At 41.8% G+C, this 26,623-nt stretch overlaps 3 protein-coding genes across 4 annotated transcripts; 2 read left to right on the top strand and 1 right to left on the bottom strand.

The window, feature by feature from the left end:
- The first annotated feature begins 533 nt into the window (after positions 1–533).
- wdr21 (WD repeat domain 21) lies at positions 534–8,045 on the top strand. The gene is made up of 13 exons (XM_046060232.1): positions 534–990; positions 1,114–1,238; positions 1,513–1,670; positions 4,152–4,234; positions 4,711–4,813; positions 4,919–5,062; positions 5,264–5,313; positions 5,420–5,499; positions 5,671–5,763; positions 6,113–6,210; positions 6,343–6,519; positions 6,927–7,041; positions 7,362–8,045. Exons 1-13 carry the CDS (start codon positions 878–880, stop codon positions 7,592–7,594), a joined length of 1,572 nt encoding a protein of 523 aa, XP_045916188.1. The 5' UTR covers positions 534–877; the 3' UTR covers positions 7,595–8,045.
- Positions 8,046–8,085: 40 nt separating this feature from the next.
- On the bottom strand, positions 8,086–16,699 carry zfyve1 (zinc finger, FYVE domain containing 1). Of its 2 annotated transcripts, XM_046060231.1 has the most exons (13): positions 15,445–16,699; positions 14,600–15,143; positions 14,265–14,508; positions 13,908–14,168; positions 13,555–13,769; positions 13,237–13,343; positions 12,762–12,870; positions 12,576–12,673; positions 12,295–12,412; positions 11,283–11,453; positions 10,372–10,552; positions 10,157–10,270; positions 8,086–9,807 (listed from the first exon to the last, which is right to left on the bottom strand). In XM_046060231.1, exons 2-13 carry the CDS (start codon positions 15,086–15,088, stop codon positions 9,575–9,577), a joined length of 2,340 nt encoding a protein of 779 aa, XP_045916187.1. In that variant the 5' UTR covers positions 15,089–15,143; positions 15,445–16,699; the 3' UTR covers positions 8,086–9,574. The 2 variants fall into 2 exon arrangements, with proteins under 2 accessions (XP_045916187.1, XP_045916186.1); XM_046060230.1 differs by having other exon boundaries at positions 14,600–16,698.
- On the top strand, positions 16,197–19,235 carry pigh (phosphatidylinositol glycan anchor biosynthesis, class H). The gene is made up of 4 exons (XM_046060234.1): positions 16,197–16,780; positions 18,208–18,417; positions 18,544–18,627; positions 18,759–19,235. The coding sequence occupies exons 1-4, from the start codon at positions 16,601–16,603 to the stop codon at positions 18,828–18,830; spliced, it is 546 nt and encodes a 181-aa protein (XP_045916190.1). The 5' UTR covers positions 16,197–16,600; the 3' UTR covers positions 18,831–19,235.
- Positions 19,236–26,623: the final 7,388 nt, after the last annotated feature.

Genomic DNA, 26,623 nt, shown 5'->3' with positions numbered 1-26,623 from the left:
TGTGTAGTTTGGGACCCTTGTGAAAAAAAACACAACAGCCAATGCGGTCCTGGGCACTCTGCTCCCTACCAATACAACACCAGCATCAATACATTAGGCGTGGCCTCAGAGAAATCTGTCAACATCAAGTCCTCATGGTAGTAATAATTTAATTTCCTTTTTTTAGTGAAAACGTCACAGTTTTATATACGAATATTAAACATCATTACCATGCCATCTATAGTTTTTGTTGGTTTAGGGGTTTATGGCTGTTTGGTTTGGACACTGATCCACCAGCCTGTAATACGAACATTTATTTTTAATTTATCAGATTTAAAAGGGGGTAAATAAAATGCACGTTTTAGATTGAGGAGCACATACGTTGTGTTAGTACTTTAGAGTATTTTGAATGTCCATCGTCCGTCAATCAAATGTATAATATATATGTTATGATGCCTGGCTGTGACTTCACAAAGAAAACAACCAATGAATGCCTCCAACGTCAGGCACTATTGTTAAGCCACAAGCCAATGGACGGCATTTGGAGGCGGGACAACATGGCAGGAAGGAGCGGGCTGTACAGTAGTTAGCTCATGAGGTGTTAAAACTGCTACGTTACATCAGTTTAATAAGAAAATAAGCATTGTTTGCCTTCAACGGCAGACGTGTTTATTGGCTTATTAAAACACAATTTACGTTTATTACTGTTTAATGTCCAGCATTGTTATAAAGGTGTCGAGAAAGATGTGCCGCTAACGTTAGCTCAAAAATGCTAATGATTGCAACTTGCTAACTTGGCTAACAAGTAAACATGCTGCATCAACTATACACATAGAGGTGACTGAAAGACAGCGTGGTGTGAGGATCCGTACTTTTGGGCCCGTACAGCACTGCAGGGATGAAGAAGTGGAACAGGCGAGAAGGACAGCGACCGCACAGGCGACAAGGTGCTGGTCAACGCCACGGCTGGTTCAGAGACAACCGGCGAAGATCAACGCAGGACGAGCAGTGGTGAGTGAAATACTGGCACACATTTTAGGTAATGCCATGTGTGTCTTAGTACTTCTCAGCGCATGCAGTGCCAACATCTGCCATTCATCCTTCGGTTAATATCGAGTGGTGCTCTGTTCACAGGTCCGATGCAGGGCCATCAATAAGAGCATCTCAGAGGAGATATGAAAACCATTCCGTCTCTTCCTCTTCCTCATCCCCCTCATCTTCATCTTCTTCCTCCTCCATGGCCAGCAGTGCTGCACCAGGTCAGTACCAGACACCAACCCTCTCCATAATTGAATATTTGTTCTCTGGAGCCGTAACATATTACAAGCACCGTTTACCTGTTAGTGAGTTAAAGCTATCAGAGTAACTGATTTCATAACTGCTGAAAACCGGTATCAGGATCCTACATGAAGTCTTTATCGGAAAGTTCAAAATCCAAGTATTCCTAGTGTATACCAGATAATCACGGAAGGAACTTGAATTGCAGGAATAAAAGAGTTTAATGCTGACTTTTACCTCCTCTTCTGTTGCCAGAGCTGCCTGGTTTCTACTTTGACCCAGAGAAAAATCGTTATTTCCGCCTGTTGCCCGGACACAACAACTGTAACCCGCTGACCAGAGAGCAGTTGCAGGAGAAAGAGAGAGAGAAAGAGAGAAACAAGATGCTGGCGGAGGATGAAAAGCCCAGAAAAGTGAGTCTGTTACAGGAATCCGTTTTTAGCCTTTAGCGTTTTTATGTTGTTTCTTGTGCTGGAAACTTTAAATGCCTAAATTGTCTTTGTCCTCAAAATAAAAGCTTATCATGGTACTCACAGACACAGAATTTGTAGACTTGTAGACTGTACTAAGGCATTTTGGCTACAGCATCTGCTGTAATGGCCTGTCAATGCTGAGTTCACCGTTTGTTGATTTTTGTTAAAGGCAAGCAGACCTGATATCTTCTGGTTAATTTCAGGAGAGATACATTTTAAATTAAACAGTGATTACAGATACATTCTTCTTTTTGCCAGCATCATAACAAAGTTTTCATTACTAAGCTGGGAATGAACCTTAGTCTCTAACACAGTGGTTCTCAACCTTTTTTGGGCCAGCGCCCCCCAATCCATTATCCAGGTCCCTTACCGCCCCCCATCAAAAAAGATGAATATTGCCCTGAATATTGTTGAAACACATAATTGAATGACAAACAACATATTCATTACTTTCCCAGGTAACAAAAAAGCCATGTGAAAAGTAATTATATTTAACTAATAAGTGAATGTTCCTCACAGAAACTGTGTGTGAAGCCAGAGACTGGTTTCTTGGATGGGGCACTTAATAAGTGGGGGTATGGGGGTCCTCCCCCAGAAGATTTTGAGCATTAAATGCTTAATTTCCTGTGTTCTGGTGAAAATGCTCCAATTTCTGCCTTTTCTGCACCAATTTATGGTGGAAATGTCTTCTTACATCAAGGGAAACACAAAAGTCATGTGGCAGGTGACAATTATTATAATATATATAATTATAATAGAATATAATGTAGTGAGGCTCTCAGACATTCTTTATTGCTTTTAAATATTTTTCTCCTGTAGATCAACTTATTTAATATCATCCCTGTTGAGTGACACATGATTAAGTCTTACCTCCTCTTTTGTGGGGAAGTAACCTATTTAAATGTGTTTGTGGCCCCTTTTCATCTCAGTGATAAATTAATCCGTTTTAATTCAGTTATCGACTGGACTTTATTAGCTCATCTTATCATATCATAACTGAGTGTTTCCCACAGAATGACAGTGTAACTGTGGCGCAGCTACAGCATGCTAGCGTTGAAAACCCAGCTGTATTCTAACATTAACTTAGCTCTCCTTATTAGCTAGGCTCCTTACATGCTTGCTAATAACTTTTTTAAAGCTGGGTCTCCGACATTGACAGCGTTGTGTTGGACTGATTTGTGCAGCTGTGTTCATGAGGGAGAGAGAGAGAGAGGGCCGAGCGAGAGGATGTGTTGCGCGAATACGTGCTGCCTGCAGCTCTGCAATAAAGTACGCCTTTTTAAATAGGCCTAGTAAAAAAAAATCGACAATCAATATGTCGCAGTCAGCATCGATATTGTGACGGGCCGCCACAAATAAATGAACGTATGGAAGACACTGTAACTTATCTACTCACTTTCTAAACTTTCTGCACATTCAGAATCTCTCCCACTATCTGTGTTCACATGACATGTAAAGAAAAAAAGACGTATTAGGAGACTGACGTCATTAGCCTATTTAAAGAGAATTCATAATATTTTACTACATGCCCTATACTGCATTATGTTACTGATTCGCTGGAAGTATCCCCTCGACCGCCTGACAGACACAGAATTGGATGAGACGAGGAGGTGCTCAGAAAACGAAACTAACGGACACCTGTGATCAGGCAGAAATCTCACGACAAATGTTAACACGTTAACTTAAGCACCTCTGATAAAGTGCTGACTACAATCCTCAACAGAGCAAGTCAGAGCTTCAATTTTTTAATGTTACAATTTTATAGCCTACTGAAACTACTGTGTGTGTCCACCTTGGCACAAACTGTGACTCACAGCGCGAGATGGGTCCTCGTCACTCGCTGGTGTCGCAGCGAAGTTGCTTTCAGGGTAAGTCCGACAGCGGTAACAAGCATTAACAAGACGTTCACGGTGTATTCCTCAGAGAAATAAACACTTTTCCACAGTATTACCAAGAAAGAGAGCGTCAATTTTCCAGAGTTTACACAGTAAACGCCATGTGGGTAAGATTTTGCAGATGATACTCTGACTTCCCGCTCCCGAGAAGGCAGCACGGAGCTGCACCACAAGTAGCTGAGGGAGAAAACATACACCTTCTCGTCCAGTCGCAGTGGACTAAACTGGCAGGTTTTAATGTGGCAGACCACATTTTTTTAGCAAGTAGTTTAAAGTTTAAACGCGTATTGTTGTGAATCTTTGGTGTAAACCCGCCTTAGAATGTCCAACTAACAAACCCCTCCAAAATGCATTTCAGCTCCCCCTTTCCTAAATATTGCTTCCAGCGCCCCCCATTCTCCTCGGAACGCCCCCTGGGGGGCGGTACCTCCCTTGTTGAGAAACACTACACATGTACACATGCTCTGTGGGCTTGGATGGGTTCCATGCTTGTTTAACGACAGGAAGTGTCTTATCTTCTTTGTAGAAAGCACCAAGAAGAGGACTGAACACTTCACTGCTGCTTCAGAGAAGACACCTTGGCCTGTTACCTGAGAACTCATATTGCAGGTACTGTATCACACTGAATGTGTGCACATGCATACATGGACATAGCTGTTCTCCTTGTACCCTACACATTACACTGCACACAGCTGTAACACATTACAGAAAAAAGAAACTTTAATGGTAATCAGTTCTGTATGTGTAGAGAGAGTTTTCTTTGGAGTGGTGCCGGCCTCTAATAATGATACTAATACAGTTTGACGGGGGTTTGAAAATAGTCAGAAAAAGAGAAAAAGAAACAAAAACATGCTATAATGTAGTGAAAATATCGTGCTGCCTGACAGTTTGAATGTAATTCACATGCAGGTACAAGAGATGCAAATGATTTGTATTTGTCCTATTGGCAAACATTTCTATAAATAAATAAATACACAGACACACATTGTCATGTAGCTAAGAGGAGATGAGTGAACGATTCTGGTAAAGCAGATGGAATGCAGATGGGTCTAGTCGGTGTAACCATGGTTACTGTGTGTCTCCAGGCTGGTCCATGAGGTGAAGGTCAGTGGGATGAGACGCCACAAACTAGAGATCCAGAGCACGGACAACAGCAACCCCAATACTGACAACTTCAGGCTCATAGTGGTGAGCAGTTGTAATAGACTGTTCTGTGAAATCATTTTTCCTAACGTACTTGCTGGTGTATCATCTTTAAACTCAACCCTCCCTCTTCTTCCTCATCTCTGTCAGGGGGACTCAGCATGCGAGCGAGTGTTCACAGTCAACGATGTCTCGCACGGAGGCTGCAAGTACGGCATCATGAACTTCAGCAGCAGCAGCCGGGGATCGCTTTCTGTGGAAATGTGCGACAACCTCTACTTCACCAACCGCAAGGTGGGAGCGTTTCACAGCAAACAGTTTAAAGGAAACCTTTGGTTTATTATGCCTCTTTTGAACATTAAATATTTAGATGAATCTCATAAGCTAGAGGTGTCAGTTACCCCTTGAATCCCCTTCAAAGCCCATTGTACATCAGTAAACATTAAAATGTAAGAAATGCTTATGACAGCTCTGCTCTGGCTAAATTTGTTTCAGGTGAATTCCATCTGCTGGGCCTCAGTCAACTACCCAGACTCCCACGTCTTGTATCCTTTTTCTGCTTTCAAAGAGCTCTTGGTCAGTCTACATGTCTTAAAACTCAAGTGCTGCTTGGACACTGCCTGCATTTACCTTGACTGAGCCGACTGTCAGACTGTGTCTGGTAGGAGTGGCAGACACACCTGGCTGCGTCAGTTTACTTCCTGCTTCCCTCTTCAGCAACTCCAACCCAGGTTGTATTGAATAAAATCTCCTCAGGTTTCTCACACAATTTTAAGAAGTTCACATTACCCTCCCATATTTGATCGTTCTTAAAGGTAGATTGCAGTTACTTTGCAAGATTTGTTTGTTTATGTCCCCATTTTAACATTTCTCCTCTCTCCTCTGCCCTCCACTCTCCTCAGAGCAGCCCGGGATGCTGTGTAGTTTTAAGATATCCTCTGCCTGGTCTTGTGCTTGGTGTCTCAACCCCCAGTTTGACAAGACCTTCAGCACTGGTTTGTCCAGCCATCGTCCTTTGTCTTGTGATTCATAATCAATCATGATATTCATAATCAGATAGTCATTATCACTGGCTTCTGTCGGGTCGTGGTATTGTTGGCTTGGCTATAGTTTAGCAGCGTCAAACTGTTTTTCAAACTCTACTTGCACAGATAAGCAAACACAGTGATGACGTCCATCTTGTAACCTAGTAGCCGGTTATTGTTGTAGATAATTAAAATAAGTATACTGTAACTGTCTTGACAAGAGAGCTGGTGACTGACAGAATCTGTATTAAACGATTGTGCATACATTTCCTAACCACAAACGCAAAAATCTAAAATGATTACGTGTTCTTGTTGGCAGGCCTGTCTCGCAGGGTGATAGTGAAAGATGCAGAGACGGGACGAACGCAGACGTACAGCACTGGCAGCGACGTCTTGGCTCAGCAGTTTGCCCTTAGGGTGAGTCATCTGTTACATTTAAGTGATGTAAAGCAACTCTGATATCACTTGTAACATGCTGTAGTGTAGTATGTAGAAGAACAATGTAAGAAAGAAAAGAAGTCCACTACCTCCTTTTTTTTGTTGCCCTAGGTCCCTGTGCTGTTTAATGGCTGCCGATCGGGGGAGATCTTTAGCATTGACCTGCGGCAGCGTGGCCGCAGGGATCAAAGCTGGAAGACCAGCCGCTTCCATCAAGAATCAGCCATCACCTCCGTACACGTCCTGCAGGACGAGAACTACCTGCTTGCTGCTGACATGTTGGGCCAGGTCAGGTTATTGGCTTGAAAACAATGGGTGTCATTATAAATGTCAAGTTCTAAGTTACTAGTATGTGGAATGTGTTTTGGTCCTGAGAGGAGGCTCATGTGGCAGCTACCATGTGTTTGTCATTTCAGGGCAAGCATGGTGTTGACAACCTAGTAAAACTTTGTGGTTAGAATAACACACAGCACTGTTTATTGTTTATTTGAAACTGCAGTCCAACTGCAAACTGTGAAGACCAACAAAGTGGTTAACTGTTGTTCTGTTCTACTTCACAGCCCTCAACACACAACCCATGAGCTTGTATATAATTCAGAGAAAACAATGGGATTCTTCAGAAGATAATAAAAAATATAAACCCACGTGGATGCTGTTATTGCTTGAACTTTGCATTTGTCTTCATTTATGTGCAGATTAAGCTGTGGGATGTGCGTGTGACAAAGCCAGTGCAGGAGTACAAAGGGCACTACAATGAGCATGCCTACCTCCCCATCCACGTCAATGAGCCCGAGGGGCTTTTGTTGGCAGGTAGGAGAGAACGAACACAACTGTTAAAGTATTTGGTTTTCACAACCTTCATGGTTTAACTGATCTAATCTGAGAGACACCAGGTTTACACCTTCTGTGCTCTGACGTACTCAGTGTAAATCAGCACGAGCTTCAAGATTGAGCCATCACACAGTTGCAGATAAAAATTCACTATGATAAGGCATTACATACAGAGAGAAGTTTGAGAGAACCAAAGCCTGCCCAAGACATCTCATTTCTTCCACATAGTGCTTTTTCTACTCTGATTGGAAAAACAAAACCTTCATTTTGCATTTCCTCCTGCTCTGTTCCTTCCACAGTTGGTCAGGATTGCTACACAAGGTTATGGAGCCTAAAAGACGGCCACCTACTGAGGACTATCCCATCACCCCACCCGGCCGCAAACGACCTGATCCCGAGTGTTGTCTTCTCCTCCAAGTTGGGTGGCTGCAGGGGGCTCCCGGGCCTACTCATGGCCGTCAAACACGACCTTTACTACTTCCCGTACAACACAGATTACCAGGAAGGAGGAGAGCAGCAGGCTGGCTTTTAGGAAAAGACTGAACATTTATCTTCTCACAAATAATTTCTTCAAACAATGACAGCATAATTTTTTTGCCAAACGTATGAATGGGGTTATATTCATATATACAAAGCATAAGTATTGTATAATTGAAGAAGTTTGGCAAGAATGCAGTTCATTTCCACATGGTTGTACTGAACGTTTGATTGGGAAGATGACCTCGGAAGAGTTGCAGTGAAATCTCAGGGGAATGTTATTTTTGACAGACTTGTTTGTGCCAACAGGAAACGCATGCCACATATGAGTCCAACAGTTACTCAAGTTAGGACAATGCTTTCTGTAACCTTTACAAAAAAAGTGCACTTACTTATGACATGATTGACTAATTTAGGATGCCTCCCATCTGAATTTGAAAGACAATACAGCACATCTACTATAAATCGACACATTTTATAATTTAAATAAATCACTAAAACACTGATCTATTGCGTTGTATTTGCTCCTAAATGACACACACAGACTTGAGTTTCTGCAGTTTAATACATACTGTATGAGCATACATGAGGATAAAGGTGTTTATTTGTTCCTTGTGATATTCATAGTCATTGAACATCTCTGAGATGAGGACAGCGGTGACATAGTTCACCGAGTCAGGTCAAAGTGTTATTTCAGCTTATTTGTAGACAACATAACCAAACCAACATTCCCAGATAGTTACTGGGAAAAAAATCCCAGGTTAACCATCACTACAGTCAGATCTCAGAAAGCCTAACTGCATCTTGTGTACAGTCTTGTTGCAATAAAGGCGACTTCAAACGTTACTCTATTCCACATCCTAGCTAACTAGCTACACAGCCTGAGTCGACAGAGTAAGGAAAAAAGGATTACTCTTCTAATTATCTCCTGTTTTGAGGGGCCAGCCTCAAAGATGTTTTGAAGTCTTTCCTCTCCCATATTGCCACTGTGAGCCAGCCACTCTATAAAAGCAGTTTCTGTTGCATGCCACCCCTCTGCAATCAGATTTGTCCTGTTAAGGGACGGTAGCTTTTGACATTTAAAAACAAAACAAGGCCATTTAAAAATGTCCCTATTAAAGTAAACGTTTCCCCATGTTTGTATATTCTATGTAGAATTTGTGGACAGCTTTCTTAAGGCTGTTCTATTATTGTCTGCCCGTTCCAATGCACAAACAACCACAAAGGATTAAGGGATTATGTAAGTAGTTATTACCAAGTAATGATATACGGTGGAATGCATCTCTGTGCTACAGTACATCATTGGCTTGTGATTGTTGAAATCCTCCTGAAGCCATTACTGGACGGGTAAAGCTTACAGAGCTGAAGCATATGAGAACTACTGTACATTCATTCAAACAAGCACAGCAATTAACCGAGGTGGATTATTTTTACGGTTTTCCATCATTTCCATCAAGCCAGCCCTGGATGTTATGACTCCTAGGATGACTCCTACTAGAAACAATCTTAGAATAAAAGTGCTTCCCTGGAATCAGTTTAAGATGTTCAGTCAGTACTTCTATTAATAAATGGTTTACACATTGATCCCCAGACTACTAAAAGGTGCTAATAGTACTAGTGTGTCACACTGGGAAGGGATTGTCACAGGGGTCAGGGTTTCATGTGCATCAATACAGATTTTAAAGGGGTACATGGAAATTTACCTGAACTGAATTGTAAGCAAGCACATACAATACTCCCTTTCATAAAATGCTGTCAAATTGTTTTATCTCTCCTACCTTCTTGATATTCAAGTCTCACTCTGACTGGTATTTTTCAGTGTAAAAAATAGGCATATTAAAGTGAAATAGCATCAAGGGACTGAAGCGATGTGATGACAGCGGAGTCCAATCTTTTTTTAAAATCTGCCACAGATACTCTGGTGGCAGCTGACAAATGCCACTAAAAAGACGACAGGGAACTGACTCCTTTTAATTAAAATGTTGTCCATTTCAGTTTTCGCAGAGGCCGGCGTCCTTGACCCATCCTCGTCCTGCTAGAGCTCCCCAGGTTTCTGGTTGCAGCCGTTGCAGACCCTCACCGGGTGGTCCCAGCCGCGGGAGGGCACGGCGCGGCGCTCCTGGGAGCACTCATCACACACGCCCTGGCCACAGGCGCGGCAGTGGTGGATGGAGAGGCGTGGGGAGAATTCCCTCTGGCACTCGTTGCAGGAGTGGATGTCCTGGTCTGGGACCCAGTAGGCCGGGCGAGCTGCGTCCTTCACCAGGCCTGGATGAAGAGGAGAGGAGAGCAGCAGTTGTTATTGTGGCCGATGTGTTTACTGATTAGGGATGTGGAAAATAATAGATTTTTAGATGCATCGCGATGCGGACTTGTGCGATTCTGAATCGATTCACAAATGTCAATAATCGATTATCTAGAGGTTAACTGATAACGTAATGTTGACGGAACAAAAAAGGCGGAACTCGGAAATGCATATGATAGTAGTACAATAAGACAAACATGCCTGATACTTTCACAGTTAGCCCCAGGCCTACACGCTTGCAGCTATTAATGATTAAGCAGTAAGAATCACAGTCTGCATTGTATTGATAACGTAGACAGATGTAATGCTCACCGAGAGGTATGTCGATGGCACCAACTACAGCTCCTAAAGTGTTCTGAACCGCTTCCCCCACCTTCCGGGCTATCAGGGTGCTTCCCTCCTCTTCCAAGGCAGCATCCAGCAGCTCTGCGGCGTGCACACATGAATCACATCCATAACATAAAAAAACAAATATTAAGGACAGCCCGAAAATGGTTTAATTCAAAATAAGGGACTAATTTGCATACCGGTTGAGATTTCCCTGTTGTGGAAGCAAGCGTCGCATACTCGGACAGGTGCGAGGCCCCAGCCCCTCTCCGGGACCGGCCGGGTTTTGGAGGAGCAGGAATCGCAGAAGCCCTCTCCACAGGCTCGACAGTGGTGCTTGGTGTCGTTGGGCTGGAACTCTTCCCCACATTTAAAGCATTTCTGCAACACACACACACACACACACACACACACACTGAGGATTTTGAAGATGAACAGCCTGGGTATCTGCTGTATGTGTGAGCATTGTTGGTTGGTCTGTGTAAAACATGAATGTTCCTCTTGAAAATCAAACCTTCATTTAGAAAGGTTATGTATATTGCTATCAATTGTCGAGCTGCCAGCAGATTCTACAGAAACTACCATTAAACTAAATTTTTCTATCTAAGTCTGATACTGGCATTTCTGTTTTTTAGTGTTATTGTTGACGAGTCTGATACTGCTTTGGCTACTCCTGTTTAAAGCTGTTCTTAACTTTGCTGTACTTTTCTATGCTGTGCTGTTATGCATGGTATTATTGTCTTTTAATTCTGTAAAGCACTTTGGTCAGTCAGTAGCTGCTATAAAACGTGCTATATAAATAAAATGAACATGAACTTGAACTAAAATGTTCCAAAGGCCAAACAACTTTAGTAAAAAGGCTAGCAGGTGAACAAGGCTCTGAGTGGTGTACCAAATTGAATTTCATGGGAATGAATGACAACATGGACTCCACAGCACCTTATTTGCTCTTGGCAGACTATCAAAGTGAGATATGGGGTTGGAATGAGTGAGAAGAAAGGAAAGCTCAAGTACAAAGTTGCATGCACTCATGGCTCTGTTTCTTGAATTGAGAATTTTACTGTCAGTCTTTCTATGTCCTCTAGTTTTAGTGAAATTTTTATTAACGTACCAGGATAAGGGAGTTAGGTTTCCAGTAGGTGGGAGCAATCTGATCGGTAAGCCAGGAGGTAACTGCTTTGGCGGGTTTGACGCTCAGTTCGGACACCGACTGAGAAATGTATTTGACTCCATCTAGCAGCCTCTGGGCAGCGTTGTTGTTGTCTTTCAAAAAACCGTCAGACTGAGAGGATGAAGAACAACAGTCAACAGAGTTTGAGAGATAGACTTCTCTTGTATATACATATTATACTGTGTCTGTACAGGTGCATCTCAAAAAATAATATATTTACATATTCTAGATTCATTACACATAAAGTGAAATATTTCAACCCCATTTTTTGTTTTAATCTTAATGATTATGGCTCACAGCTCATGGAAATCAAAACTTCAGTATCTCAAAACTATTAAAATTTTAGAATAAAGAATTTATAATACAGAAATGTCGACCTGAGAGCCCTAATTAGCTAAATAACTCAAAATACCTGCAAAGGTTTCCCGAGTCTTTATGTCTGGTTCTAGTGCTCAAGATTTTCCACAATATTCTAATCTTTTGAGATGCACCCGCAGATTGTTAGAGAATCTTTTTTTAACATTAGTTGTGTACTGGTTGTGTACAGTATTATTATTTTAGTCATGTTTATAGAAGTATGATTGACTATTATCACTCAGTACTTACCACCATGCTGAATGAAATACAGTAATTTGTCCCTCTTCATTGCTATTAGGCAGCATGGTCTTATCGGCTGACATCCAGCATGATTTATGCTTGGCATTTAAGCTTCTATCCTCAGCACTTTTGACTAAGTATGCTTCGATCAATATGAAGAAGATGAAAGAAGGTCATAACATTTTACATTAGTTTCCTGGGCATCTACATACAACCAACTTGCAAGAATGTACTGCAAATGCAGCTCACAGTGGACGTGACAACATTCATTTGACTCAAAACCTTTGAAATCTTGGCCTGCCACTTTAATTGGTTTAAGCAGAATCTCATTTAGGCTGTTCCACTGTGGCCTTACCCCCGGCCAGATGTGCTGGATCTCTGTTCGGACCACTGTTTCCACTGGGTCCTGGTTTCCATACCAGTACTGCCTGCTTCTGTAGATCACTGCACAGTTGGGGCACTCGATTACATACCTGTATGGAGACAAAACAATATCTCAGTTCTGGATTCAAGGGGACAGATTATGTTGCTTCTCCGTCTGCAAGACATTTGGCGTTGCACTTTCTGTGAACGGGCAAATGTTCCAATTTAACATGTGGGTTGATCCCAGTATGCTTGCAAGGAAGCTGGACTCACCCAGACCAAGCGTAGATGGCCAGGCCAAACCACGGTGAGTCAGATGAGGCCGTCGTTTTAGGAACCACTATTACCTCCTTCCCTCCCTCATAGCACTCCTGAGAAGTTCAGCACAGACACTCAGAACCTCGTCACACACACCTAATTCAAAACACAGCGCGGGTGGCATTTCGGGTTTGTACTTGCCTTGCAAGTGTAGATGCGGTTGTCATACTGAGCGGAGTAGCGGCAGCGATGTTTGGCTTCGTGGTCGAGTCCTTCCTTCAGGTGATTCATGCTTCTCTTACAGCCTGAACTGAGAGCGTGAGGACACCAAGTAAGAGGAAAAGGCCAGAATTTGTTTGCAAATATTTAAGGGGTATACCTACGTTGAATCTTTGAGGATGACTGTTAACCAACATTATGGATCATAATTAAAAAAATACTATTGCATTACTTAGTCATTAATTAATTAATTATACTATTTACAATGTTCTTATTTAAAGATACATCAGTGGGAAATTACAAATGCAAGTTAAATGTGCACAGCCCAGTAGTATACTGTGAGAAGCTCCTTCATAACGCTGCTGTGACATCTGAGAATGTTCGTTTTGTGGTCTCACTGATTGTAATTTCTACTTTTTGTTACTGAAAGAGTGAGGGATGAGAGAGAGAGACTTACCCACAGCTGAGGCAGAGGCTAGAGCAGGTAAAGTACTCATCTGGAAAGAATGAGTTACTGGTCATGTGCTCATCTGGAATCTCGCCACTGAAGCTCTCGCTCAGGGCCTGAAGGATGGAGCCAGGAGAAGATGGAGGGACAGGAAGAGTCAATAACGCTCACTGTATGTAATTTCTTATGTAATTCGGCCAAACTGGCACATTAACACTTTCACAGAGTACACACGCAAAGGTGTCCTGTCTACATCAAATTACAAAATGCCCAGAAGCACATTTTGTGTATATGATACCAATTCTTCATACAATCAAGCAGCACCACCTGCAGAGCCTTGTAGATGACGCTGGCAGAACGGGGCGAGCGGGTGGTGTTGTTGTCCAGCTGTTGCTCCAGGCTGCGCAAAAGACCGCTGAAGTCCGTGGGAGGGTTGTAGGTCCGAGTTCCACGGTACTGGATGGAGCTGAATGCTTCTGGAAACAGACCCAGCTTCCTGAAACGCTCCTGGAGAAGACGCTCGGCCGATTCAGAAGGTTTGTCTAGAGTTTGGGTCAGAGACAGAGTGAAGGACAGAGAAAATAACCATCTTTAAACAATCTTACGCCAGTCTTGCTGATTAAATTCCTACAAAGTACAGGTGAAATAATAAAAAAAAGAGGGTGACTTATTTCATGTACCGGATCCTAGCAGCTTGGTGTGGACGGTCTCATGGAAGATGATTACCGCAGGACCCAGAGTGGACAACGGGACGTCCAGACCACAGCGGGTGGTAGTCGCTTTCAGCTCCCTGGTGAAATGTTTCAGGTAGGCATCTGATGCGTCGCCAAGGAACTTGAAGAGATCGTCGTGGAGACGGTCAGCATGGGTTCGGTAGATTACCACATCAGAGATAGCCAGGACTTTGAGGAGCAGCCGGGTTCGCTGACCCTGATTGGCTCCTGATGAATGAAAACAAAGGAGTGAATGCCTGTTAAATGAGAAAAACAGCCCCTATGTATTTATGATACTAAGCAAATCCATCATTTGTGCCATACCAGCCCCAAGAAGTCCTTCTGTGTCGATGACTACCACCCGATGCACAGGGTCCATGGCTGCCCACACACCCACGGTGCAGGACTCTTGGGTGGGTGAGGTCTTGAACACTTCTCGTCCAAGGAAAAATGTATGGTTCAGGGTGTGGGACTTTCCCTCCCCGGTGTTTCCAAAGATGGACACCACCTTGAGGAGCTCATCTGGCCTGCAGCCCAGTCTGCGCACAAAGTCCTCCTCATTCTTCACCTGAGAATCCACACAAGATCGGCTCCATCGTCAAAACATCACATTATTGAGGTGACATCAAAAAGATTAAAACCTGCTCTTGAGCATTTACCTTCATCTCCTCCCTCTCGTCCACCAGAAGGAAGCTGCACACCTTGTCCAGCTCAGCTTTCAGCATCTCCATCTCTGACTCCCCTGCAGTCACGCTGTTATCCTGGGCAGCTTTGGCAGGGGGGTACGGTGTCAGCGGGTGCTTCTTCTTGTTGACTCCACTGTGGGTGCGTTTCTGGCAGTCCAAACACAGGTTGATCTTACACCCCTGGCAGCGCACCACTGCTCTGAGTCGTCCACCATTGATAGAGCAGCTGCTGTCACCTTTGCACGAGTCACAGAAAGGAACGTGGCCCGGTGCAATCCGAACTCGGTCGTGATTCCTCATCCTATCCTGGCGATGGAGCTCCAGTTCACAGCGGGCACACTGCAAGCTGCCACATTCATCGCATTCAAACGCAGCCTCATCTGAACCACCACAGGCGTAGCTCTCCTGACAGCCAAGGACTGTGTTCATTCCTTTATCTACAGCTGGACCTTGACTACTCATCTCAAACCTGACAGGTCAGGAGGACACCCTCAGTAAGTGAGAGTAACTAGGACAGCTGATGCAGAGGAAGACCCAAAGTTATTGCTTGGTTAAGCAAATCTCTGACCAAATGTGATGAAACCTGTTTTGTTCAAATTCTCAAAAAAGCCACACCAATCATGTGCAAATAAAGTCAAAATGCACAATGAAATGTTCAACCAAGTACCCTGTTACTGCTTATTATTAATGAGGGTGTGCAGTCTGTTTCAAACACACTTGTCAAGACGAGTCATTACTTTATGTTTTGGGACAGCAGTTTGCTAGCTAACATTAGCTGCCTGCATCTCTTGTCTTGTTTTAGTGGTGTTGCAGCTCACCTGACGATGCCAAGTTGCTTTTTAAAGGTAGCCTGGTAGGCTCGTCATAATGTCTAAAAGATGCGGGCTGAAACTCAGTAATACATACTATAGCTATCTTTTAGGGACAACAACCTTCGCTTCAAACGACTGACCTAGCAGCGGCTACCAGCCCGACGGACGACGACTGACTCAATAACTAAAATGCTGCCTCATCACAGTCTAAAAGTGGACACGTACACCGGCTAACATCATGCCGCCGACTGCCACATACGGCTAACGTTGTTGCGAAAGTTAGCTAGCTGAGCTATTTTGTGTTGGACCTCTGGAGATGTTGTTGCTTTTTACATCAGCTGATCGGCTTGTTTTTGTCCAGAGGTCAAAAGTCATTAAAACACAATGCATTTTGGGAAATGGAGGGTTTGGGAGTTGCATAGAAAGACGATGGTTAAATATGTGCTTTTACACTATTTATACACTATTGTATTCGATGTTGTAGTACATATAGTACTTATACTCCTGACATGGCTGATAAAGTTAGTTTAACAAAGTAACTACCTGCCTACGTAAAGAGACTAACCGTTGCCCACAATGCTTTGCACCTTCCAGCTGCTATAGATTCCACTTGTATTTATACCCGGCGTACACCGAAGATTACACAGAGTTACACGGAGACAGCAACTGATATAAGTACACACCGTGTTAATTACAGTTGCTGCGTAACATACAACATATTTTATTGTGTATAGTGTATAAATATTTAAATGCCTCGGGTTGTTGTGAAGCGCGTGGATCTACAGTGCCTGCCTTTTCTACTGTGTTTTAGCTTTTAACATCTAACCCGAACAACCCGGTGTACAAAACGAGCGCAACCAGTGTGAGAATTTGTTTTGGCATCATTTCAGTTTAGTTCAGTCCTACAAATATTCAGTGGTTTTGCGCGTTACATTTTCTCTTATGTTGTATGTGTAATTGAAGAGACTTACAGGACTTTGCCTTTTCCCGTTTAAGAAAGCTCCACTTTGTGTCTTCATGCGCGGCTGACCTTGCCTGTTCACTGACAGCCAAAACTAGCTCAGTGCTAACTTGTCGTCAGTGTAAGCTAGCTAAGCTAAGTGCTTGTGTCTCCCAGAGTTCACTTAACGTTAATGTTCGCGTAACTGTTTCTGTTGCGTTCATGATGGAAGATGAAGCTTTCACTGATATTAATGGCAAAACGATATCTCTGGACTGTCAGTGTCACTCCGGCTTTTGCAGGGAGTTCACTGTCAGTTCCCCGAAAGTGTCCATGGGCAAGGTGATGGTGTTCACCTCCTCTGTTTGGCTTGTGGCATACGCCGTGTTCTTTTTCACTGAGGTGAGACAAATACACGACGTAGCTGTGCACTGGGTTGGACCAGCTATGTGTAACCTCTCCTGAGTTAGGGTGTGAAGTCGACTAAAGGCTTAGTCACTGCTAGTTAGTTTGTAACTAAATCAGCTACTAAAATTGGTTTCACAACAATTAAGTGGGGCAGAACCTCACTAGTTTAGACGTAAAGTCATAATTAAGGCAGGTGGCCAATCAGCGATCAAAGATACAGCTCCATCATCATGGTTACCTTGAGCATTAGCTTTTTGACTGACAAGAGTCACTTGCAAAGCTTGCCAGATTCTGAGTATCATTTCAATAAATGAGGTCTCTACAGGATTAGTGTTTTAAAATGAAATGCAATTAATGCAAAAATTACTGTGTGGCAGAAAACTGCAGTTTAACCTCTAGTAAATATACAAGTGACAGTTTGTGATTTACTACCTACATGTGTAACCATTTAGTTGTTTCTTTATTTATGTTGTATCTTATCTCTGTGGTGCAGCTGCTTTGATTTTAGTTAGGGCTGGACGATATGGCCAAAACTGTCATCAAGATAAAAAAATTTCATGTCATTCAATATTTTTGCTCCTGGGTGGAAGTTGAGAGGAAACCAGGTGCTTATTTATGGTTTTGTACTTTTCTTTATGGTCAGAACAAACTTGCCAAACAGTGGACCACTTCACAAATCTGAGGTAGAACATTCAAAACAATTATGATAAATATTTTTTCAACAAATATGCATATGTAAAATTAAGTAAAATCATGTTTTTTAGTCCCTTTTTCTCAACAAAATAAATAACAGAAAAATGAAGTGCTAATTCGTTTGTGATTCAAATGAATTAAATCAAACATGTATTGAACATTTGTTATATTGTTATTTAAGAAAATTATATCACAATAATTTTCATATTATTTTATTACCCAGCCCTAATTTTAGTAATGTATAAGTCAAAACTTATTAATAATTTACGTTATACCTAGTCTAAGTTTGAACGTACTTACCCTAACCCTTGCAACAGTCACTCCTGGCTGAATCAGTTTGCCCCCATATTGCTACTAGACCATAAATCACATCGTCTTGAATAGTTTTTAATCACTAAAAAAGTACCATTAAGTAATTTATACAAAATTTATAAACTGAATTACTGTTCTAACTTTCCTGTCTTATTATCTTCATATGACCATATCATACACCTCAGAGCACTGACTGTCATATCGTCATTCCTGATGTTGAAGCAATCAGTCAAATATATAGCATTATTTGTGCCATTTTTCCAATATCATTATTTTGGAGGGGTTAAACCAGACCAAGATACTTCTAATGGACAAAATATTGATGATGCTCCTTCTGATCTGTAGCCTACATTTAAATGATCACAAGTATTGTATATGACAATATCACACTGAACAAGACCTTCCCTCTCTTGCAGAACACTGCTGTTCTGTCCGGTGCTATATTTGTCACCCTGGTTGGCATGATGCTTCACATCCACTTTGTGAAGGTGGACCATGAGTCCCTGCTTGTCATTGGCTCCTTAGGCATTCAGTTGTCCTCCAGCTACGCCTCAGGCCGTGAGACCACCACATTCATTGAGATGAGCAAGATCAAGGATATTGTCATCAATGAAGCTATTTACATGGTGAATAAGGAAATTTGTCTCTTCTGTCTATTGTTTGTTTGCACTTTCATTAATATCATGACTCTATGTTAGTCAGTTTGTGCTTTTTTAAGATGAGTGGATTGACATCTAATGCTTTTATTTCAGCATCAAATCATCTACTACCTTTGCGTACTGTTGAAGGACCCCTCAGAACCTCATGCGGTGTCAAGTGTTGTGCCATTGTTTCAGGTGAGGTCTGATGCCAGGTGTACACATATCTCATAAAACAACTTGCTTTTCGACAAGTTACTTATGGTGTTTTGTTTCTTGTCTGCACACCGTAACCCATTTATAATGAACCCCCTTTCCTCATTTTTCAGAGTTCAAAGCCAAGGCTGAACTGCTTAGTGAAAGTTTACAAAAGCTGTCAGGAGATCCTTTCCAAGTGCTGATGACACACATTAGAAATGTTTCTTGTTGCACAGCATGCTTTTTACAGCAGGTAGTTTATTAGTTTATTTTGGTACAGCTTGATTTGATTGGATCTACATGAATTCAATCTGTTAAATACAAAAGAAAATGTTGCCGTGTTTAACAGACCAATATTAGTGTCAGAATGACTTTATGTAGTACTTTGTTTTTTAGTTACTTGAATTACTTAATAACACTGGTCCTAGACTACCTGTTTAAATCCAAAGACCCAAACCTTTTCTCTGATGATGTATTAAAGAGATAGAAATGACCTTTAACAAATTTGCTTTAATACTTATTTATGCATTTAGATTTGAATGGATTCCTTTATGTATTTTATAAGCATTACCACACTGTATATTAAAAAATAAATGTGATAAAACATTGTTAAGTCTTATTGTTCCTAAATTATTTGGTGAGTAGTGTACTGGTAGTGATATGCCTGCTGGTGAATGTTTTTGAGGAGCTTTGTTTTCTGTACCCAGTAGGGGGCAGCACCACATTTACTCAAGCTTGTGCTAATCAAACATTAATAAATCATTCATGAACCAGTTCAGACAAAAGCACTTCAGATGTACAGACAATGTATCCTATTCTTTGATTTGAATTTACACTTTAGAACAGAGTTATTAAAGGAGATGTGTAAATGTGTCAGAAGTACTATGTATGTACACTTTTATAAGTAAACATCCACACCTTCTTCCTCAAATTTATTTTCACTTCCTCATAACTACATGCACATCTCATCTCCTGGAAGCAGTTGGTCACATTATCTTCACTTGTCTGATACCTTACTTGTGACTGATGTCCCAGACCTGTTTTCAGAAATGCTACTCAAGGTTACCTCACACACACCAAGTGACAGTAATGACGGTGTGTGCGTGATCAAGTTCAGGTCGAACTCTGTTGCAGTGGAATGACAGTTTGATAAGGCCTTAACTCCTAGTTTGAATATTATTATGAAAGTGTTAACAAATATAAGTGCTGTCCTGAGACTAGAGTCAAAGTCAGTGCCCAGTGCTTACTGTAACACCCTTTGTAATACTGTTTGTATAAATTACTATATAAATATATTATGTAAGTGTGAAGGATATTAACATAGACGAGGTGCTCATTAGTTTCCTCCAGGAAGCAAAAAGTTTTCCTCCTCAAATGCCTCCAGGGCAGAACTAATCTATAACAATATAGCTGAAAGTTAATGGGCCTCCATTGCCCACAGTTTAAAGTTCAGCGCCCTAGTTTTCACCGCCACTCTGCCTGCGTTTTCCCCTCCAGGCCTTGTTTTTTCCATCCATCGTAATTTTCGAGTACCATCTGCAGCTCCCGGTCAGATCTGTGTGTGAACCCCATCCTCCACAGGCCAACAAAACAAGCAGGAGGGTGTGATTTTCACAGAGCAAAGCGTTACGCTGCTGTGAAGAGTGGCCCTCTGACGGGATAATTGTCCCTCCTGGAGGTGCGAAACAGCCAGGAACCAGGGAGAGGAGAAAACCTGGGAGTGACACCTCAGGGCTCGGGAATAGGCCTCATAAACTGGTAACCCCCCTGAGTGTAAATCATCAGGTGGTGAAGAGGTTTGGCTGGTCAAAAACTCAGTGAGGCTTTCTTTAGCCAGAGGTGTGGACTGTAAATTACCCGTTTATAATAGGGCTGTAATTGCACATTTACTTTTTACGGCTCACCTCTTGTATTCCTGTGGATATTTTAAACTTAAAAAAATACATACCAAGACATACCGAACTCCTGTTGCCTGTCCTTGTACTGCTGGTTTTCATTAAATTTGTTTTATGTAATTCTTGTAGTTCTCGGTGGATGTGTTGAATCAGCTTTCAGTGTTTTGGGTGTAGGAACCTCTGGGTTTAGTGGGAGAGGAGGGATTGGACTCCTCTATTGAGATGGGGAGTTGCCCCTTTACCACCTGCTGTGCACACAAACACATGTGCACACATTCAAATGTACTCACTGTTCAAAAACATAATCATGACACATTCAGAGGTTATGACTGAAGTTAAAGGAATAGTTCAACAGTTTGCTCTTATTCGCTTTCTGGTAAGACGAGAAGATCAATACCACTTTTATGTCTGTCTGTCTATAACTTTTACTCCGAGGTACCTAAGAGGTCTAACCAAATTAATATAACATACATATATATATATATATATATATATATATATATATATATATATATACTGATAAAGTTTGCTTTTGTTGTACGTTGAGCTCTTGGCTGACAGATCCGGAAGGAAGAAGGTGTCCCAGCATTGTTTGAAATCTGTCCGTTTATCCTACTGGTTCATACAGGCAGGTGTAACTTGATGTCTGTTTGGATTTGAATCTCAAAAGATCCTTCCCTACCTCACGTCATTCTCCCTCTACTGAACACAGGTACACAGTGTTGTGGTCTTACATGGAAGTGTGTCTTCCTGTGGGACCTGTATTTACAACACCCTGCCAGCCATTTAAAAAATGTATAATAAACATTTTTTTTCTTCTAAAGTTAGTGGAGAAAATCTAACATTTTTGTGTTACATTTTGGGCAGTGCATGTGTCATGTAATAATGTCATGTAATCCATATCAGTTTACCCTGACTGTCTGTTGGTCATTAGAGCTACCTTTGGGGGACTCTAACTTCAGAACTTTATGTTCTTCTCCCCAGTGTTCAAAATGTCCTTGATCACCTCTCCAAACAAATGTGTCTCTTTGTATACTCTGTGCACCAAGCAAGGACAGGCTAATGCAGCCTGTAAGAAGAGAAAGCAAGCTATAAGACAATAATATACTTTAAAAAAAAAAATTTGTTTATACAAAATATAGTGAAATCAGCTGTCTATAGACCTTAACAATACTATACTATTTACAGAAAACAGAAACTATTCATGATCAACAGTGCTCGCCCTCCTCTGCATTTAACTAGATTGTTTTATCTAGTTTAGTGTACATTATTGACAACGGAAGGGCAGATAAGACTGAGCTGCAGGTCTGAGGATAAGACTGGTCTGCTGTGTGGGATTGCACCGGGCTTGGTACAAAGGAACGCTTATCAAACTCTCTGGAACCTCTTTAGTAACATGAGTCACTGATTCCAGTCCATGATAGGAAAGTAAATATGTCTAATCCTCTACTCTTTTTGGATTATAATCTAAGGGTCTTTGCAGGCTTACATTTACCTGTGCACCACATGCGGTACAAAAAACAAAAAACTCCCTTCTATCTTCTAACTGCTGCTTGGTGTCCATTTAGTCAGAGGAATATTAATTTCCATTGTCGTTAGAGCCCAGATAAACCACTGTGAGGCTGTTTGACAAGCGTCTCAAGGAAAAAAGACACATTTGTTATATACAATTTGTTACATATCAATATACATCCAATGACTTGGATATTTATGTAATCCATCAACCCTGTAACTAAAGGCAGTGACATTGTACTGCTTTGGTAATCTGCAACCAGTGTGATTCATTTTTTTTCCTTCAGGGAAAGACTTTCTCTTATTTGCTCAGAGAGCAGCTTCTTTCCTAGGCAGGAAAGTCCAGCGGTGCCCTTCTTCTTTCCTCTCACAGGCGATATTGTTGAACCTCATTGTTAAGGCTGCCAAAATGTATTTACCCAAGCTTTAATCACCTCAACCTGCCACTCAGTGAACCTTGTCAATGACAGTGTTAATATGACTTGCTGATCCTGTTGGAGCTTTGGCAAAGTGACAGCAAAGCTCCCTCCTCCTGAGCCTGTCAGTTTGAATGCTTTTTTTTTTTTTTTAAGTACAATGAAATAAATGAAAGCAACTTGTCTCAGGCCACTCCTCTTGCAGAGTCACCTGGTAGGTGTGAGGTAAGTGAGACGAACTTCTAGTCAGACCAGCTGGCAGCAGATAAGAGAGCGGGAAGCCTGCTTTACAGGTCTGTCAGGGGGCTGACAGCAGAGAACTACCTGCAAACACACATACATTTGCTCTGTTTGTCTCCGGAGGAAAACAGCCATGCCATTGTAATGAGTGTGTATGAGCATGTGGGTTTGTGTATGTATGATGGCAGGTCTTAACTGCCATATTCAAATCCTCTGGCCATGTCTTTGCTTTTATTGGTCTGCAAAGAAGTGATTTGATTGTCCCTCTGTTGTGTGTCTCCTCATTACATTGCTCTATTCCCACTCTCATATCAGTCATATACCATTGCTGTGTGATCACAGCTCCTCGGTTTCTTAACTATCAGTGTTGCCGCAGTGTCTGTGACTGGAGACTGAGTTAGAAATAATGTGGTTTGCATAAAACTTAAAAGGCAATGCATTTAAAAGGGCCATTAATAAACAAATGTGACATTAGAGAGGATCTTCTAATTCATGGAGTGTTTGTTTAGTTTATTTTTCATTATAAATCATGCTGAAGAGGCCGCCATCTTGTCTGATTTTGGTGAAGTCATTTTATGCTGTAATGCTTTTTGTAAAGCCTTGTTTTTTTTTTTCATCTCTAACTTTTGTGTCAGTTATAATTGCGAATTATCCCAACACTGGAAACTCCGCTTAGACAGCTTCTAAAAGTAATGGCAGAGCTGTTTCCGTCATGTCTCATAATAAATAGTCATGCACAGGTATGTGTGTCATGGATAAGTACAGTATGCCTGCTCAGTAATCAGCTGTTGCAGAGATGCGAATTTTTAAGATGCTATGTCACTTGTTCAGAAGTACCCCTATGGTTAGCACGTAGCCTAAAGCTCTTGCTCCACACGTGAAATCAAATCACATGTAACAGATAATGGACAGGGTGAGTGAAGAATATAATCACAGTGAGGGGGTGGTGATGGTGCAGTGGATAAGACACATGCCTTTGGTGTGAGAGACCTGGGTTTCTTCATTGTCAAGGTTACAATGAAAAACGGTGCTCCTTTATTGATAATTAACCTACCAGTAGTAGAGCAAATCTGTTCTTTTACTGTTCATTTTAAAATAAAAACTAAATTTACACATATGAGTTAAGGAAACACTCTTTTCTTTTCCTAAACACTCTTTTACAGCTCATGAAAAAAAACTGATGTTTTTGAGCTACAAGGTTTGCCGTGAAAGACACTTTATATCATGTGCTTATCTTAGATTTACTAACAATCAACGGTGAATAGGAACTCTTGGAAGCCCAGCAGGAATTTTATATTACGTCATGATGAATACCTGACACATCCGCATTGTCCCAAAACACCTTGCGTCTAAACTGTTTTGCTATCATATCTGAGGACATCTCTCCAGACAAACAGCATGGAGTGCAGGAGTGTTGCTGTGTTTTGCTACTGTGTCAGTGTTGATCTACAGCTTCTTCTTGTTTTCCTGAGGTTACGGTCAACAGGCCTGCTTTATGTCACTGCAGTTGTGTTGACACGGAATAAATTAACACTGTTTTCCTAACGTCACAACATGTACACAACGTTCTGTAGAGCTGTGTCTGTATACTCTCTTTATTTGAGTTGCCTGCTAGTCTTTTAGCATCTTTGGGAAAAAAAACAGCTACCTAAGTAGCCTACATGGAAATCCCACATCTTATCATATCCAATCTGTATCCTGTTTTGGTTATGTATGTCCCAAATTTTTGATCATCATCGCTACAACTATAGAGAGGATGAATAGTTGGAAATATATATGGAAAAGGGAGTTATTTCTGGGAATCAGAACTTTCTGTATGACTAGCCAGCAGTGGTGGAAATTAACTATTTACTCAAGCCTTGTTCTTCAGTACAGTTTTGAGGTATCTGCACCGTGCTTGAGTATTTTCATTTTATGCTGCTTTATACTCCTACTTACGGAAGCCCTAAGCAGTAATCAATTCAAACATTTTTTTACTCTGTTTTCTCGTGATCTTGAGATAACAAAATAGTAGTTTAACATAGTACTTTAATAGTCATTTCATCATATGTATGAGTGTTACTGGTTAGCTCAGTTAGTAGAGCACATTAGTCATACTCTTATAGTTGTGAGATCAATCCTCGTTTTTTTTTTTATCTTTTTCATAATCCTCTTCAACAAAGCTCTTATGAAGAGACTGGCCCACATCCATCACCCTATGAACTTTTCGTTTCCCCATCATTCCCAGGCAGAGGAAATTCCTGTGCTTCTCATTCAGGGGAATCCATTTGACGATACACATTTCCTAACGGCTATTTTGGAACCTTTGAAATAGCTCTCGGGAAATGTGTGATTGGATTCCCCTGAGTCTCTTCATAACAACGTTGTTGAAGAGGATAATAAAAAAACACACACTCTGCTCCTGAGCCCAGCCAACTACCTGCACCTGCAACTCATCAGCCACCTCGTCAGCCTGCCACACCTGCCAGTAATCGCCTCATGACTGCCTGTATTTCAACCCCGGTTTTCCACACCATCCTCGCTTGATCGTCATTGCTCCATACCTGGTGCCACTTCTGTGTTCAAGCGTCCATGTTTCTTGTTTTTTCACACTTACCCTGTGCCTTGTCGTTGTCTTCCCTAACCTTGTCTCTCTGTCTGTCTCCCTTCCAGGTACACTCACCCTCGTCCTCCGTTCGGCTGGGCTCATCCAGTGGCCCACTCCTCTTCGGGCTTCCCTCTCGGCGTCCTCCCTGTTTCCCCGCCTCTCCTCGCTTCCTCGGCCCCTGTGTTCCCCGGCTCCCTGGTCCCCTGACCCCTTGGTTCCCCGTGCCTGTACTTCCCCGACGTCCTCCTCTCCCTCCACTCCAGTCCCTCTCACCCTTTTTCCCTAAATAAACCTCCTTCCCTCAGAGTGCTGCATTTGGGTCCTCTCTGTCCACACACCACACCTCGTAACAATATATTTTATTTATATATATATATATATACACACACTACCGTTCAAAAGTTTGGGGTCACATTGAAATGTCCTTATTTTTGAAGGAAAAGCACTGTACTTTTCAATGAAGATAACTTTAAACTAGTCTTAACTTTGAAGAAATACACTCTATACATTGCTAATGTGGTAAATGACTATTCTAGCTGCAAATGTCTGGTTTTTGGTGCAATATCTACATAGGTGTATAGAGGCCCATTTCCAGCAACTATCACTCCAGTGTTCTAATGGTACAATGTGTTTGCTCAGAAGGCTAATTGATGATTAGAAAACCCTTGTGCAATCATGTTCACACATCTGAAAACAGTTTAGGTCGTTACAGAAGCTACAAAACTGACCTTCCTTTGAGCAGATTGAGTTTCTGGAGCATCACATTTGTGGGGTCAATTAAACGCTAAAATTGGCCAGAAAAACAGAACTTTCATCTGAAACTCGACAGTCTATTCTTGTTCTTAGAAATGAAGGCTATTCCATGCGAGACATTGCTAAGAAATTGAAGATTTCCTACAACGGTGTATACTACTCCCTTCAGAGGACAGCACAAACAGGCTCTAACCAGAGTAGAAAAAGAAGTGGGAGGCCGCGTTGCACAACTGAGCAAGAAGATAAGTACATTAGAGTCTCTAGTTTGAGAAACAGACGCCTCACAGGTCCCCAACTGGCATCTTCATTAAATAGTACCCGCAAAACACCAGTGTCAACATCTACAGTGAAGAGGCGGCTGCGGGATTCTGGGCTTCAGGGCAGAGTGGCAAAGAAAAAGCCATATCTGAGACTGGCCAATAAAAGAAAAAGATTAAGATGGGCAAAAGAACACAGACATTGGACAGAGGAAGACTGGAAAAAAGTGTTGTGGACGGATGAATCCAAGTTTGAGGTGTTTGGATCACAAAGAAGAACGTTTGTGAGACGCAGAACAAATGAAAAGATGCTGGAAGAATGCCTGACGCCATCTG

The sequence above is a fragment of the Micropterus dolomieu genome, linkage group LG10 (assembly GCF_021292245.1).
Source record: "Micropterus dolomieu isolate WLL.071019.BEF.003 ecotype Adirondacks linkage group LG10, ASM2129224v1, whole genome shotgun sequence".
Taxonomy (NCBI): Eukaryota; Metazoa; Chordata; class Actinopteri; order Centrarchiformes; family Centrarchidae; genus Micropterus; species Micropterus dolomieu.
This window is presented reverse-complemented; position numbering and strand designations above follow the sequence as displayed.

Excerpts from the sequence above, each read along its gene's own strand:
- wdr21 (XM_046060232.1), top strand. The coding sequence starts at position 878 with ATGAAGAAGTGGAACAGGCGAGAAGGACAGCGACCGCACAGGCGACAA. Across the intron at positions 4,235-4,710 it reads CCTGAGAACTCATATTGCAG|GCTGGTCCATGAGGTGAAGG; the intron begins GTACTGTATCAC and ends GTGTGTCTCCAG. Across the intron at positions 5,764-6,112 it reads TGACAAGACCTTCAGCACTG|GCCTGTCTCGCAGGGTGATA; the intron begins GTTTGTCCAGCC and ends TCTTGTTGGCAG.
- zfyve1 (XM_046060231.1), bottom strand. The coding sequence starts at position 15,088 with ATGAGTAGTCAAGGTCCAGCTGTAGATAAAGGAATGAACACAGTCCTT. Across the intron at positions 12,871-13,236 it reads AGCCTCTGCCTCAGCTGTGG|TTCAGGCTGTAAGAGAAGCA; the intron begins GTAAGTCTCTCT and ends TCACGCTCTCAG. Across the intron at positions 12,674-12,761 it reads ACCGCATCTACACTTGCAAG|GAGTGCTATGAGGGAGGGAA; the intron begins GCAAGTACAAAC and ends TGAACTTCTCAG.
- pigh (XM_046060234.1), top strand. The coding sequence starts at position 16,601 with ATGATGGAAGATGAAGCTTTCACTGATATTAATGGCAAAACGATATCT. Across the intron at positions 16,781-18,207 it reads CCGTGTTCTTTTTCACTGAG|AACACTGCTGTTCTGTCCGG; the intron begins GTGAGACAAATA and ends CCTCTCTTGCAG. Across the intron at positions 18,418-18,543 it reads TCAATGAAGCTATTTACATG|CATCAAATCATCTACTACCT; the intron begins GTGAATAAGGAA and ends CTTTTATTTCAG.